Raw genomic sequence first — 16,290 nt, forward strand, 5'->3', positions numbered from 1 at the left:
TGCCCGGCAACGCGCGGGGCGGCGGGAGCGCGCGGCCATTGGCTGTGCCGCCGTCACGTGACGGGGGGGGGGGGGGGGGGCGGCGCGGGCCGTGAGGAGGCGTGAGGGGCTGCGGGCTGTCCGTGTCCCTGCTGTGTCCCCATTGTGTCCCCGCTCTGTTACCGCCCTTTCTACGCTCTCTTTGCTGCTCTGTCCCCTTCATGTCGCCTCGCCGTCCTCTCAGTGTCCCCGCTCCGTCCTCCTGTCCGTCCGCTGTGTCCTCGCTCCGTCCCCACCGCCTCCTTGCTGAGTCCCCTTCGTGTGCTCAGACTGTGCCCACAGCGTCCCTGCTCTGTCCCCGCAGTGTCCTTGCTTGACAGAACGAGATGACACAGTCAGTCTTAAGCTGCACCAAATGAACTTCAGGTTGGATGTTGGGAAAAAGTTTTTCACAGAAAGAGTGATAAAGAACAAGAATGGTCTGCCTGGGGAGGTGGTGGAGTCACCATCCCTGGGCGTGTTTAACAAAGCCTGGATGTGCCAGGGTTTAGTTGAGGTGTTGGGGCTGGGTTGGACTCGATAGCCGTAAAGATCTCTTCCAACCCAGTGATTCTGTGAATTCTGTGTGCTTTGTCCCTGCTGTCCTCCCTCTGTCCCTGCTCTGCCCGGCCTGATCGTGTGCCTGCTGGAACAAATGTGGTGTCACAGCAAAGGAGCAAAGGGATCCTTCACAATGCCTTTGCTGCTGTGTCTCAGGCAGCTTTGGTAAGGGGGAAATCCTCCTGGCAGCTTCTTCCCAGCTGCTGCTTTCAGCAAGGGACAGGATTTCTAGCCACTGAACTGTGTGACCCCTGAGCACTGAGCAAAGGAGGAACAGCTGATAACTTTTGAGGTCAGAAGTGGGAGAAAGTGGAAAGTCCCTCTCAGACTGTTTTTTCTGCCCATAGATACCAATCTTTGAACCATGAGAAGATAAAGCCCATGACTCCTGTGCAACCTTTCAGGGTCCAAAAGCCAATGAAAGATGGAACAGAGATCACCAAGCCCACTGCTGCACCCCATTGCTGGCCACATCCATGCAATGCTGCTCCTGCACTGGTCCCAGTGCCCTGGCAGGCAGCCCTGGAGGGATGAAACAGGCAGAAGTCAGTGCCCTCTCCCAAAGCCCTCTGTCAATGTGGCCTTCAGAGCACTCTGCACTGCTCTGGTGTCCCTCACTAGCTCCAGCAGTGCTCTCCTTCCTTGTTTCTTTGCACTTTTAACTGCAGATTCTCCTTGGAAGGACGACGAGGCCAAGCTCTTGAAGATTCTTATTAAAGCTTGTTAGGGGAGGCAAGAGGCTTTTTGAAATGGCAGCTTCTAAGAAAATAAAACATCTGGCAGACAGATGTGCTGCTTCAGAGTTGTTTAGTGCCCAGGTACAATAGCACTTCTAGACAAGCTTTCAAACAGGGCCTCTAGGCGCTACCACAATGTAAATGTTTATTACCAGCACTGCTAATAAATGTGAACCAGAAATGCTCTGCTCTCACTGAGGGGGTACAGTCTTCTCTATCACAGTGGAGACTCATTTGTTGTTTCACTCCTTGTGTAGGGATGGTTTACAGTGGTTCAGTGTGGCAGTAGCATCCCCATGTTCACACAGTATTTTAAATATCACAAAACCCTTTCTTTTCAGGTTCATGGGACTAAGACAATGAAAAAGCAATAGCTGCAACTACCCATTAATTTGATTCTGCTATAGCACAATGGATGTGTGCTTTCTGTTTGTGTTCTGTGTGATTCAGGACCAAATTCACAATGAGCTGGGACAACTCATAGTTAATTCTTTCCACAGCTTTGTTGTTTTCCACATTTCAGACCCATGACTTCCAAAGGAAAGACAGAAACTGTGGCCCAGAGAGAAGAACCAGGACAGCCTCAGCTGGCATATGGTATTAGCTGACACTAGCACATGAAGAAAAATATGTTATAAAGGGTCCTATTGTGGACACCAGCACAGAAGAAGGGGAAATAAAGCATAAGAGGTAACTGAAACTGGGTAACTGGCTGTTTGTGCAGCTGCCCAGAAAGCAATTAGGATTAATTTTTAGATGGAGTGTCAGATAGGGTCTTTGTGTGTTTATATTAGCCACTACAGAGTAAGGAGAGCATAGCTGACTAAGGGTGCAATTTTTGGATTTATGGTGATTTAGTGTGATTTAGAGTTTGAAGTCACTTTAGAAAGTGGGAATTAAACTTTCAAGCCACTTAGGGTGACTTTTCAAAGGCATCTAAGTCAAGTACATTTGATGTTATCAGTATCTGCCTTAGGCATATGGATAAAGCTATGTTAGTGCCTGGTGTATTGTTTGCTGAGAGCACATGTGTGTGAATCATTTTCCTTCACTGATTTAAACTCTTTGTCAGACTGCAGCAGAGAGGAACCCCCAGCAGTAAGGGAACTACTTCCAGACAATGCTGGTAATGTCTTGCATTTATTAGATGGCAGATTTTCTACCATGATGTTTTGGTAGCAAGTAAAAATTATCATCTTCAGGTGTTTTTCTTTGCAAAAATCCTCCTTCTTCCCTCAAAAGCCACTGCAAGGTATCAATAATATTTTAATAAAGCTCTAGAAATGCCAGTGAGAACCTGAGTGAGAGATGCAGTGATTGCTGTATGAGGGCAAGTGATGCTTTTTGCCTGAATTGCAGATCAGAGGATATTTGCCTCCAAGGTAGAGACCCACTGGTTTTACTGGAAGAAGCAGTAAAATGTAATGCCAGTCAGCTTTCAGATAATACTTGAGCACTTGCAAACCATTCAGCCTTTCAGTATTTTAAGTTTGCATTGTATTTCGTTTAATGTGGCACATAAAAATTTTCCTATGAAAACAACTCAAAAAAATTTTTTTCATAAGCTTTTGTGGCTCAGTATTGGTGCTTTGTTTAATGTACTTTAGCAATGTTTCCAAACTTTGGGAAACACACCCTGGGGCACTCCAGTTGTGTGTGAAAATGCTGCCTGGGTTAGAAGTACAACCACATGGCACAGCTCACCATGAAGGGCAGGCTCTGCCTGCTTGCTGTGTGTTGCATGACATTTATTGTGTGTGTGCAGAAACAGCTCTTCAGTGGGTGCAGACAGGGACCTGCATTGCATCAGCCATTTATTTATACTGGTTCACCTGGAGGCAAGGCATGGAATACAGGAATTGAGAGGAAGGAACACCTATTTTTGAGCACTGTAGCCTGTTATTGAAAATTAAGGAGAAAATCAATATTGTAATCTCAAAGCTTGGTGGTTAAGAAGCTCAGGGCAGGGATGTGTCTCTGGGGCTCAAAGCACAGCTGATTAACTAAATGATGGTTTGGATGAAGTGTGGCTGTTTCTGGAAAAATCTTTGGGTGGAGCTATGGCAAGAGAGCAAAGGGAAACAGGACATTAAGGTGCATTGACAGGGGTGCAGTGCAGCCCTGCTCTTTGTCATGAGTCTGTGGGGTAACACTCAGTTCAGCCTCTCTCAGGAAACCTATTCTGGAATCAACAGGAACAGCTCATGCAAAACCTTATTGCTTTGTTCATGCCAACAGATTGTCAAGGACTTCAAGTCTTATTGATCTGTGGCCTCAAAATCCTTCCCAGGGGAGATGAGGGTCTTTAGTTCTATTTTATAGATGGAGAAACAAAGCAGAAATGTAAAAACAAACCCATGGAATATGTCTGCCTCTATAGCTACCCCAAGAAAAGACACCAAAGTGTTCTGATTTTTGAGTGGCAGCATGTGAATCCAGAAGAAGGAGTTCGTTTCTGTGGTTTAAATCTTCAGGTGCAGCTGCAGATGATGCCTCTGATAGATGTTTTCCTTATTCTAAAGTCCGTGGAGCAACAGTAACACCTAGTGGCTGAATGTGCCAGTCTGTTCCTCCTTCCTTTTCTTCCTTTCTAGAAGTAGAGTTGGAGGGCACCGGTGTGATTGACAGCTTTGACTTGCAAGGCCAACACTTAGGATCTCCAGGGATTTGCTATTTTCCTTTCAAGCTCCCACCACATTCTGTTTTCTATTAAAAGTGGTAGATGAAATATGAAACTCTTCCTCCCACCTCCCAACCCCCTTCACTTCTCTGGCTTATGGAGGAGGTTGTTCCAGTCCATCTTGATCTGCAGGTGGGTGGGCTGTGAGTGACCAAACCTACTGCTTCCAGCTTGGAGCACTCAGATTTCTGTAAGAAATCTAAGCTTTTTCATTTTTTCATTTTCTTTTTCTTGTTTTTTTTTTTTGGCCTGAAAAGGATCAAGCAGATCATCTGGTGGAGGTTGGTGACCTCAGTCCATTTGATAATGTGGTGTTAACTTGCCTGCATTAAGGCAGACCAAACCAATCAGTTCCATGAAGTACCATTTCCTAAAATGTGGTGTGTGGGATTGTTTGCCACAATCTACTGGGACTGCTAATTCATCAGAGAGGGACCCCTAGAAAAACAGCATTAGGGAGGAAAGATCCCACAGATGTTTATTGTGTTAGCAGGAGAGCCCTTCAGAGGGTCTTCACTGCTCCTCACAGGGGAAAGTTTCAGTTTTTCCATGGAAAAAAAAACATTAAGCAAAAGTATTTCTGCTTAAGCCCAGATCATTTGCATTTGTAAACAGAACCTCAACTCTTTGTGGGAATTACAGTACTGAGATACTCTGGGTTTGTCATATTCATGCTGTTTAATTTTAGGTTTCTGGTTTAGGCATTCTGAATTATCATTGGAAGCATCTGTTCAGGAGAGTCTTGCCTGCTGCCAGAGCCTGAACTCTAATCTACACTGTGGGTATATGCTCTTTTACACATGACATTAACTTTTATCATCACTTAAAGAATAGTATTTGAGTCCCTTCACATCCCCAGTTCTTCATCCAGCTTCCTCCCAACTACCTGAACAGATTAAATTTAAAACTATCCTAATGCCTCCGGGATAAAAGAAAAAAAAAAAAAAATCAGCTCCATGAAACCATTTACTGCAAAACTGCACAAAAGCCTCGTGCAACAGAAGGGAGGTAATGGGGACAAGTGGGGACATGGCCAAGTGAGACAAGGATGGGACCTTTTGGCTGCTGTGGAGATGTACATGGAATTAAAGCATGCATATATATATATATATATATATACACCATTAGTCAGACCTCCTAAATCTGGTGTTCCTGATACCTGTTTGTGAGAGAAGGCAAAGAAAAACATACCCTGATGGTAAGAAATGAGGAATATTGTGCTGGGATGTGTTGAGCAACCTTTACTCTTAAAAAAAGGGATGTAGCACCCTTGTTGAGCTGGGTGAAAAATTTTCCTTAATGTTTAGTAAAAATGCTGTCAGAGGTGGCAGACCTGAACGTACTGAAAGAACACAATGACAGGGTAATTGTTATTTGTGATTCACAAGGACTCTTGGATACTTTTCTATTAGATCCTTATGCTTTTTGTTTTGAGCACAGAATTCAAAGTCAGCTTTGTTTCTCAGTGGCAGCCGTGGTGTTTGCCACCCGTGTTGGTCTGGGAAGAGACAGCATTTATTAACCTTGTCTGTTCTGCTTATTCACTCAAGCCAGACCCTCAATGACTTCATAGAAAGAAAGCAAAGTAGTGTGTAGTGTCTTTAGAGGGACTGCCATGTACTCTGTAGGAGAGGAGAGCCTACTGACAGGAAGATTTTGTTTTCTCTCAATTTCATTCTCTGGTTTGACTGATGTGTTACTTTGCAGTTTATGGCCGATCACGGGAGTTCCTTAACCCCACGATCCTTCCAGGCATTATGTTTCTGCTAACATCCTGGGTCAAATCAGCTGTCTTTTCACATGTCTCACATTCATTTTCATTTAAGGCTCAATTACCTCTTGGCAATATGCCACTAGTGACAACAAATTTATACCAGTAATTAGTATGTTTTGAGAAGTCTGGAATAAAATCCTTGCTCCTTAGCTTAGGTACCTGGATGCAGTGATGAATTTTTAACTCTACACCCTAAACTTTAAAAGATTTATTCTTAATAATTTTGCCTCAATTCCCTTTAAAACCTCGTAAAAGTAGTGCATTAGTTTCCAATGCTTGGCTCACTGGCAAACTCCTCGTTTGAAATTCCTTCCTCAATATCTCTGGGCCACAAAAACCCATGTGTGAGCCTGGCCCTCTGAATGGGAGCTGCCACTGCAGACCTGCTGGGACTGAACCTCCTTCCACTGCTGCAGGTGGGCTTGAAGCACTGTGCACTTCTCTGTATTTTAAACACCATGAGGAATGTCTTGGAAATATAAAAAGCAAAGTGGACTGGGCACTATGAAGGAGTTCATATTTAATACAGATTGCTGATCATTTAGTATTAAGTGGTTCATTATTTTATTGTTCTTCAATAATTTGAGAGCTTAAATCTTCTACTTTTGGCTGGGCTAGTGATGCTCTCTTGATCTGGGTTATAAAAATACTGTGCTTCACCTAAGCACAGATTGTTATAGTTTTCATCTTAATTAGCAAGCTGCAGATTTAGATGGATTAATACAATCACTCTTTCTTTCTTTTGCCATAGAAGTTCAGAAGTATAATCTGTCACTTGTGAGAACATAAAGAATTGGACTGGAAGCATTCCAAACTCTTTACTGTAAGTGTTCAAAGATTTAATGGAGTCCTCAGTCATAAAATCTTAAATTTGAACTAGACCTTTATATTCTCCATTCTTAAATTCACTATTTTTATGTCCAGGGGATTTCCTGTTATCCAAGTATGTACGGAGGCCCTTTATTTCCCTCTGTGTGTGTTTTTTAATTCAAATCCAATGTGTATGTCAGTGGTTGATTGCACTTAACCTCCTTAGGTTCATATTTCTTATTTAATTACATTACATTTTAAGATTTAAGGCTATATATTTACTGCAGTTAATAGCACACCATATTTTAATGAAGCTGTTATCTTCTGCAAATATATACAGAACAATGGAGATTGATTGTATAGGGCCTGTTGAAGAAATTCCATCTCAAAGCCATGTAAAATGAATAAACACAGTGAAGAGTTTTTCTTAATGTAGTTCTTCATCTAACACAGCTTCAAAACTAAGGAAATGAGTGGTTGGGTTATCAGGGCTGTTGTTCTCCTGATCCCCAGGCAGGGACTGCACCTCTGTGGGTCACAGCCACAGCTGGAGTGTCCCAGTCCCAACAAACCAGAAATGCTCCAGAACTGCAGCTCCAAATCCACTCACCTCCCAGGTACACTGGCCAGGATCCCCCTCTGCCCTCCTACAGCTCTGTACATCTATTGTCAGTCCATGCAGGGAAGGCTCAGTACACGAACAATTATTATCTGATTTTACTGAAATATCTGAAAACAAGGGCAAGTCTTACCTAGAGATCATGTCCAGAAAATCTGGGACAAATCTCCTGTGCTCCACTAGAATGCAGCCAGCTGGACACATGTTTTCAATGCAGAACAGGGCATCACCCTACACTGGGGCACTGCACTGGGTTTCTCACAACAATCCGAGAGTTAAATACTCTGAATTGAGCCAAAAAATGCTGGGAGACACTTTTTTCCAGGCACACAGCAAGGCTGATAGTCTTGTCCTACCATTCCATCACATACCAAAAATCTCCTTAGTCTGGTCAAAAGCTTTTATTTCTTCTTTTGGGCAACAATCAGTTTAAACATTTCATAGTATCTTGCAGACTTTATAATTTCCTTTCTGCCAAAAAACAATTTATATCTCTCTTTAGATTACATCTCATCTTGCCTCTTTTATTTTTATTTCTCTTCTTTCATTGTTGTTACTATTTATACCATGTCATTTTTATTCCATTCCTATTATCCTTACAATAGCCATGATACATAACAGAGCACTGAACCCTGTGCTACAAAGGGAGGCACTGAGAGATTTCCTGATGGCTCTGGTAGGTCAGGGAGTTCAACCAGATTCTTTCTGGGTGTAGACTGACAGCCCATGTATCCTTCCTGCCTGAGACCCTGTGGCATGAGGGGCTGTGAGCCAGTGTAATCCCAGAGGATTATTTGGGGATTGGTTTTGCATTTGCAGAGATTGATCTCCCTTAGGCAGAAGAGAAAACAGAGAGATGAAGAGCATTTCTTGTGGTAAAAGAGATTTGTGTTCTGTGTGTGGAGCTGGATAGAAGTAAAGTACAATTTAGTAGCTCCAGCTTGGGTCACTTAAAAATGGAAGCGAGGCCCTGGAAAAGGGATGGATTTTGGAAACCAAGCCCATTAGGTGTGGAATCCATTGCTGACAATGTGAACACCTAAGCTAGCATTAGTGTACATGTGCTTAGCCAAGAAATACTTGGAACCTGTTGCTTTGCAGTGACTTTATCCTTTAATGCCTGCAATCTTTCGTATTTAGCACCTTAGCTGCCTTTTTATTGCTTCCATGGAGGAATCTGTCAGGTTCAAGAGAGGAGATTGGGTAGAGAGCCAGCTAAGAGCAAGGCAGTGCCACTGAACAGTGCTGGTGTTTGCTTGGGTGATTGTTCCCCTTGGAATGAGGAGACCCAAATGTCATAAAGGTAAATTGATAAATCTGGAAAATATTCTCTTTGAATAATCCCCAGAGCTCCCAGCCTAACACACAGCTGTAGGGGAAAAAAAAGCACCCCAACAACTGAACAGGATGTTGGGCTGCATTACAGTAAGAACAGAATATATATCAAAAAGGTGTTATTGTTATTACCTAAACCACTGGTGAGTTCTTGTTGAGAGTGCTCTTTTCAGTACTGCTCACTCTACCTAAGGAGGATATGATTAAGGGATAAAGCAAGGAAAATGACAGTAATACTGTGCCTTTCAGCTTTGAGTTATAAAGCAAGACTGAGGAGCTTTGGTATTATCTTGTTTTAAAAAAGATCTTGCAGTGATTTTAAATGATTTTAAAATAATGAAGGAGATTAATCGCATTGAAACAGATACAAAGTCTATGAAAACAAGAAGAGTTACTTTGGAAAATAGGATCTTGGGAAAAGAATGAAGACAGAGAAGGGAGAGGTTCATGTGAATGCTCCAATAAATATGTGATGTCAGTTATCAGAGGGGTCCTGTGAATCTGGATGTGCAGGGTAAGGTGAAGTTGGAACTGTAAGGAAAACAGGGGAGTGACAGTGGCGTTGTCACTGCTGGCCAGTAACACACAAGCAGTGGGAGCCACACTGGAGCAGGCTCTGGGAAACACTGCAGCAAGGAGCAAAAGGAAGATCCTGCAGCCTGGGTGGTGGGTCCAGCATAGGCAAGGGTGCTGCAGGGAGGCACTGACTGACAGAGTTTGCAGAGTGAAGACAGAGGCTGACAGGTAAGCAGCTTGTGGAACAAGGCAGGAGAGAGAAGATTGAGAAAGCACATGGCTGCTGTTAATCCACCTGAACTGCAGACACCCAAGGTGAAAATACTGGAGGCAATTTCTGCTCTTAGGTGGGCAGGATCTTGCTGTGGATGTGGTGGTCCATATACAATGGGACCAAGTGCAACAAGTTTCAGCTTGCAGCCCACAAATTTTTGAAGGACCAAAGCCAACTTCTAGGGGCCCTGTGAAAGCCAGCTAAGAAAAGCAGACTATTGTGGTTAGTCCTTGTTGTAATGGCCCACAGAGAAAGTTCCTAGGAGATTTTAAAAAATCAATAGAAGCTGTAAAAATATAGCTAAAACATTCAGATTTGCTGGGTGTAACACCAGTCTCCCCAGTTGCATCCACACTGGATGGTTCCACATGGCAGGTAACAGTGAGGGTGTGTAGGAGCTGGGATGAGGGTGCTTATTTCCATAACTCCTTAGGTTTTGTGGGCATTTACTTGTGTATTTTGTGAGCAAGGGAGTGAGCCCACTCTCTCTTCTGTGACTTGCACAATACAGAAGGGGAACTCCGACTCCCACTCATACTGGGCCCCTCAAGTCAAGCAACCTGTGTCCATGGGGAAACTGGGAGAAGTAGAAGGATTTAAGAGCCAGAGTACAAAACTGAGACAGTCTTTGCTCATGGAAGTCCTTCCTTCTCTGAGATTCAGAGAGTCCATGACTCAGGACAAGTTTTCAAATCAGCTGAACACACTGAATCTGGATATCCTTTAGTCAGTGACTCCAATAAAAATTGCAGCCTTGTCTCTGGTAGCTGCTCCCACTGCATGTAACAAAGTACTTTGTTTTGTTGTAGAAGTTCAAGATTCTCTGTGGTCTGGAGAATTTATAATATCAGTGTTTATGTCCTGTACAGCATCAAGCAGGCAGGCAGCCCCCAGTGACTGGATGATGTTTAATGAACAGTTAATGAACAGGATCATGGCTGGGGATACAGACAGGGAGACAGACCTCCCAATGTTTTCTTTAGTGACCTCAGAGATGGAAGAGAGAGCATACTTATTAAATCTGTACATGAGGCAAAGCTGGAACTGAATGCAAGAGTTCTGGAAGGCAGGATTAAAATTTCAAGTGATCTTGACAAATTGGTGATATAATCTGAATAAAATTACATTAAACTAATTAAGGACAACTGCAGGGCACTTTGCTTTGGCAGGAATAATTTTAACTAGCAAGTACAGGATGAGGGAATGTCAGGCTAGCAATCCTGTGGAAAAGGTAGAGAATCCCAAACTGAACAGGGATTAACAATGATGTACAGATGTCAAAAAGGCAAATCCTCAGCAGGGCAGTGGTATTCCACAGAAATATAAGTAATGGATACCATAAAATAGATGTAGGCCTCTTGGAAAATCCAGAGGAGAATACCAAAAAGAAGCAGAACTATCTAACATGGCCTGAAGAAACTGCTGTTGTTTTGTTCCTAGAAGACAAAGAATGTTATTGAAGCATTTATTAAAGTATGTTGAGGAATTAAAAGTCCTTTCAATGAGAGAAGAAATAGTTTTCTACATCCATAATGAAAAAAATAAGCCATTAAGAGCTTAAATTACAGTAAAGCAGAATGAGGTTGGATACTAAGAAAAACTAACAGAACAGAGCACAAACATTGAAATTTGTTTTCAGATGACCATGGAGACTTTCTATCTTGAGGTCTTTCAGAACAAGGCAGAAAAATTGGTATATACACAGAATAATCTGTGTATAACAGATTTTTCCTTACTGGGAGGAGGAAGGATTAGGTGACTCTCACAGTCCTTCCTGGCCACTTCTGGATGTGTTCCTACTCTGGCAGGTCTGAGTGCAATAGCCTTGGTGCTATTTCTGCCTTGTCTTTGTCACACCTGTGTGCACCCCTGCTGCATTCTGGATGATTCTGATGGATCAAGGGTGTGTCCACAAACTCCCTGTGCCTGTGCAGATCAGTGCCTGACATCAAAGGTGACATCAATCTTTTTTTCCCAGGACACAATCATGCTCAGAGTATGTATAATTCCACCGGACACAGGCATTGTCTTGCTGATCAGTTGAGTCATCACATTTTCCATCTGCTGAATTATGCTTCAATCTGAGTTATTTTATCCCATGTATTACTTTATAATACCCACACAAGTGCTTCACTCAGGCAAAGGTCTCATCTATGGTCAATGAATTTTGCCATTCATGACTTCTGACTCATTTCTCATGCTTCACACAATAACACTGTCTATCATGTTTGCTGTATGTTAAACTGCTTGTGTAAGTGAGCCTTTTTTCAATTCTATTCCTTTCTGAGTTATGATTAATTTATTCCTGTTCAAATGTAAGAAATGTCCACACAATGGCTTAGAATAAAAACTTCCATAGTCCCATAAAATCTTCAGTCTGGCTCAGGTTTGCTTTGACTCCCCAGTAACAGGCATGTTACAATAACCTTAGTGATCTTATAATTTAATTTATAATAGAGGTCTTGAACTCTTACTGTTGCTAACCTCTTATCCATCTCTTTCAATTTTCCAATGTTTCTTAAATGTTTTGTATATCACAATGATCTAGGCATTTTGGGAAGCTAGAAGGAGTTTATCTAAATTATTTTTAGGTTTAGATGATCTTATCAATGACTTCATTCTAGCTTCAAAAGGACACTTCATAATTCTAAAGCTCCTCAAGGTTTTATCAACCAGAACAAAGCTGCTTTTCCTTTGGTCTCTTCTTAGTATCCACATGAAAAGTGCACTTGAAAAATCCTAGAGATTGCCCTTTCAAAATTTGTTTGGTATGATTCTAACAACATTGTGACTTTTCTTTTTCAGCTAATTACTGACTTTTGGAATAAAAGTGGTGCTGAAGAGTTGAGATGGCATTTCTGTTGTGGAGCTGCAGTCTGCTTACTGATACAACAGTGCTTTTCTACCTTTTTGTGCCACAGATCCCTCTTTTGCTGCATCATTCCAGTTTTTCCCTTCCAACTGTACTAAAATCAGACTAAACTTTGATTATTCATTTTATTCTCTCTATTTTTCACCACTTCATTTATTGATTGGCTTGCATGCAGGGTGTGTATAGTTAAATAAATTATAGATATTTTCTCAGTACAGTTTCTGATGTTTTAAGTCAGGTTTGCCTAGTGGACTGGGAAGTTGAAACACAGTCCATGTGCCCACATGATTTTTGTCCAATGGATTATCCTTCTGACATGACAGTGTAAGGCTGGCATTTGCATAGCAGGTGGGCAGAGTGCAGGAGGACAGTCCTCCAAGGATTTCTTCTTTATTACAGAGAGTTCACAGGGTTGGTAAATAAAAACCTGCCCCTTACTCTTTACTTATTTCCCCCAGTGCTGCTCTGCATTGTGGCTTTCCAGTGTGCATCTGCCCCTTTTATCTTGAACAGAATTGGTCAGTGTGCATCTGCCCCTTTTATCTTGAACAGAATTGGTCAGTGTGCATCTGCCCCTTTTATCTTGAACAGAATTGGTGCAATGCATCCAAATAATTTATTTAGCCCTGCTTGCCTGGGAAAATCTTTAATTAACAGGCATAAAAAGTGTAGCTTTCTATTTTAAATATATTACGTTTGGTTTATAAGAACAGGACTGTTCAGATTTCAAGGGTTTTCTTCTCAAAGCCTGTCCCTCTGATAAATTGAAGGGATTATGTTTTTGTTGGCTGTCTTTGTTACCTCCATCACTGTGTTTCCAATTTATCAACATAGTTTTGAGAAATTGTTAGAATATGTTGCACTCGTAAGCACCGTGGGGAGAAAAAATATTCATTTATTACTGCTATTATGTTTGATTATATTACACATATCCAAAGGACTAAAATGAAATGTCATCTTTAATTCTCCCCTTACAGTAGACAATATCACCCTTTCTTCTCTCTTTCCAGAAACAGCTTGGAAGTCAATTCTTCATTTTCATTTTAGATCAGCCATACAGAATAAAAGCAAGTGTGCATTAGGGACACAGCAGAAATAATGGGAGGCTGGAGATGTGAGCTCTGTTTCTGGCTCTGCCTTTAGCTCTTTGCAGTCTTGAGCAAAGTCATTTGACCTCTGGTCTCCACTCTCTCAGTTCATGAAATAGGAAGACCATTTGCTTCCTACAGATGTCTCTAATAATTTCCCAGAATCATGTCTTGTCTAATCACCTGTGTTTAATATCTCCTAGGGTCTTGCAAAATCAGTGAAGGCTGAAGCAGCAAATTTTCCATGCAGCTGAAAACAAAATGCTTTTGGAAAGTTGAGACTTGAAGACTACAAAGAGCTTCTGAAGGATCTAACCCAGGCCAGGTTAGAAAGCCACTGGTGCTGTTTGGTGTTGTTAAATATTGATAAATGATCTATCTGAGCCTGTCAGGAGAAAGAAGTGTGATTGGGACAAAACCCTGAACCCTGAACCCTGCCCTCAACTCTCAGTCTGGTGCTGCAAGGAACTTTGTGCACACAGAGCTGAGGATGAGCACCTAGGTTGAGGGGAAGGGGGCTCTTACAGAACTGCTCAGTGTTTTGCTGTTCCTCTCCTTTCCTAGGTGAAGGCTGAATTTGTAGTGGTCTGTAGTCCAGCTTAGAGGGAAGAGCAGTCTCTTCTTTTACTGCTCTGCCAGGCTGAGCAGAGGTTTCCTGAGGACTGGCTCTGAGCAGTGTGTCTGAAAGGCTGAACATCCCACAGTGACTTTCTGGGAGCTGTGTGCTTTTTAGGGGTGAGAGAAGGGAAGGGAAAACATTCCCTTGCTGGAGGTGAGGGGAATATAAAGGGAAGAGAGCTCAGGCTGCAGGCCTGGAGATAGAGGGCCCTGTTATGTCCATCCTTCAGGCACTGAGGGCTTTTTGTAAATATATAGTGTCTGTTTCTGAGTGGGCTTGGCATCCAGTGTTGCTGGAACAGAACTTTTAGGTCCCTTTGGGCTCAGAGAGTGCTGGTGCACTGCCTGCCCCAGCTCTGGCTCTGGGGCAGCCTGGGGAGACTGTGCTGAGCTGCAGTGCAAACTGCATCTCTGCCTCCTCGTGTGATTTGCTGCAGTGATTAATGGCAGCGGCTGTTTAAAAACCTGGTGCCTCATTTGCAGTCTAAACTTGTCTGGTTCCAGGCTCCAGCCAGGGGCTATTTATCTCTGTGTGCAGGCTCTGGAGGTGGGCACTGTGGGGGCAGGGGTAGCTGCTCACCTGTGGCTGGGGCAAATGGCAGATACAGGATACTGCATTTTCCCAGGGTCTTGTAGGGAACATTTTTTCAGCTGCAGTATCTTGCAGGGTTTGTATTGCCCTTGAGGGAAGAGGGTCTCTACCTTTGAAGAGCCCCATGGGGAGGCCCTGGGCCCCTAGAATACCCCAGCAAGAGACTTGATTTCAGTGGTACATGATGGCTGTCTTTGGCTCACTGCACAGTGAAGGTGCAGAGGGGGTGTTGAAAGCTTGCAGGATCTGAGGGTAAAAAATTTAGAAAGACAGTTGTGTCATCTTAAAAATTAAATCCCTTCTTGAGGTGTTTGGTGCAGAGAAGTTGCTTGCCTAATCAGTGAGCTGCAACAGCCCAGGTTCCTCTGGAGCTGGGAAGGGGACACTGAGCCAGCAAAAGGGGGTTGTGACCCTGTTGCTAAATGGGGTATGTACGAGGGTTTTAAACATAGATTCAGCTGCTGTACTGAGGGGGAGCCTTGCTGCTGCCTTCCTTCTTGGGGTGTTACTGTTGCAAAACACCCACAAACAACTGCAAAATGTTTCTTCTGCAAAAATGTTCCTCCTGCCTCTTCAAGTTCAGGTCCATCCTGATAAACCAAGGGGGTCTGTGGGAAGTGGTGGCAAAGGGAGTGCTTGTGTGTGAATCATAGGCTCATGAAGGTTGGAAATGGTCTCTAAGATCATTGAGTCCAACAGTCAACCTCACACTGTCATGTTCACTACTATGTCTCCATCTGAGTGATGCTAGAATGAGCAGGATGGTGAAAGCAAGGATCACTTTCTCACTGCTTACCATGTGAATTAAATGTCTTTAAATTATTTATTTCCTATTTTATCTGTGTAACTTCTGCAGCAGAAGTTATCTGTGTTAGTGGCAGCAGACACCAACTTTGGGGTATTTCGGCAGCGAGTTCCCTTTGACCCGGCCCTCGGTTAACTGAGGAGACACATGGATTCTGCTGTGTCGGTGATCGGTTTGGGTGGGGACTGGGGCTCCCCGGGCTCTCCCTGCCCTCGGGGCGCTTCCAGCCGTGCCCGGGGCACGGCGCAGCCCCGCGGGTTCCGTGTCCCGCAGGAGCGCGGCTCGTCTGGAACCCCTCGGCAGCGGGGTCTGCAGCGAGGCCTGGCAAGGGTTAACGCCGAAGCCCCACGCCCCCTTTGACGGAGTCGGGCCAACCTCGCCAAATTTGAAAAGGCATCCGGGGCTGAGTGTGCACCCTGGGAGCATCGAGCCGCGCTGGCCCCGGACCCCCTGCGTGGGCAGCAGCCGCAGCCGCCGGGGCTCGGCCTGCCGAGGGTCGGGGCTTCCCTTTGGCAGGCGGAGCGGCCATCCCCTGTGCCCGGCACCCCTGCCCCTGCTCCCCGCTCCCGGGGCTCGTCCGTGCCGCGGGATCCCGCCGTGACCCCGGCCGGGGGAGCGCGGTGTGGCCCTGCGCCTGCCGTGCAGTGTGAGAGGGAAGGGGCAGGCGGTAGGAAAACCCCGTTCTTGCAAAAATGCAGCTCGCTCTTTTCTTGTCCTGGTGCTGCTGCCTGCACGGATGCGCGCTGGGCACTGGCTTCCTCTATCAATTCCCAGCATCAACCCTGCAGCACAACTACCCAGAGCAGAGCTCCGGCTCGCCGGGCAGCGGCTTCGCCAGTCGCCGGTGAGTAAGAGCGGGTCCGCCTCCGGGCCAGGAGGCTGCGCCCCGCCGGTGGCCCCGGGGACAAACGGGGCAGCGGTGCCTCGGAGGGTGCAGGGGGTGCTGGGCTGCTGCCCCTCGGCCAGCCGGGCTGGGCTGGGCTACCCGCAT

General features: G+C 44.5%; 1 protein-coding gene across 1 annotated transcript in view; it reads left to right on the forward strand.

Annotated features, from left to right (window-relative positions):
- The first annotated feature begins 15,991 nt into the window (after positions 1 to 15,991).
- COL26A1 (collagen type XXVI alpha 1 chain) overlaps positions 15,992 to 16,290 on the forward strand; it is a 166,209-nt gene continuing 165,910 nt past the window's right edge. Inside the window, exon 1 of the mRNA XM_058817935.1 lies at positions 15,992 to 16,143. Within this exon, the coding sequence (XP_058673918.1) occupies positions 15,992 to 16,143 (152 nt within the window). The remainder of the gene's footprint in view (positions 16,144 to 16,290) is intronic.

The sequence above is a fragment of the Ammospiza caudacuta genome, chromosome 20 (genome assembly GCF_027887145.1).
Source record: "Ammospiza caudacuta isolate bAmmCau1 chromosome 20, bAmmCau1.pri, whole genome shotgun sequence".
NCBI classification, from domain to species: Eukaryota; Metazoa; Chordata; class Aves; order Passeriformes; family Passerellidae; genus Ammospiza; species Ammospiza caudacuta.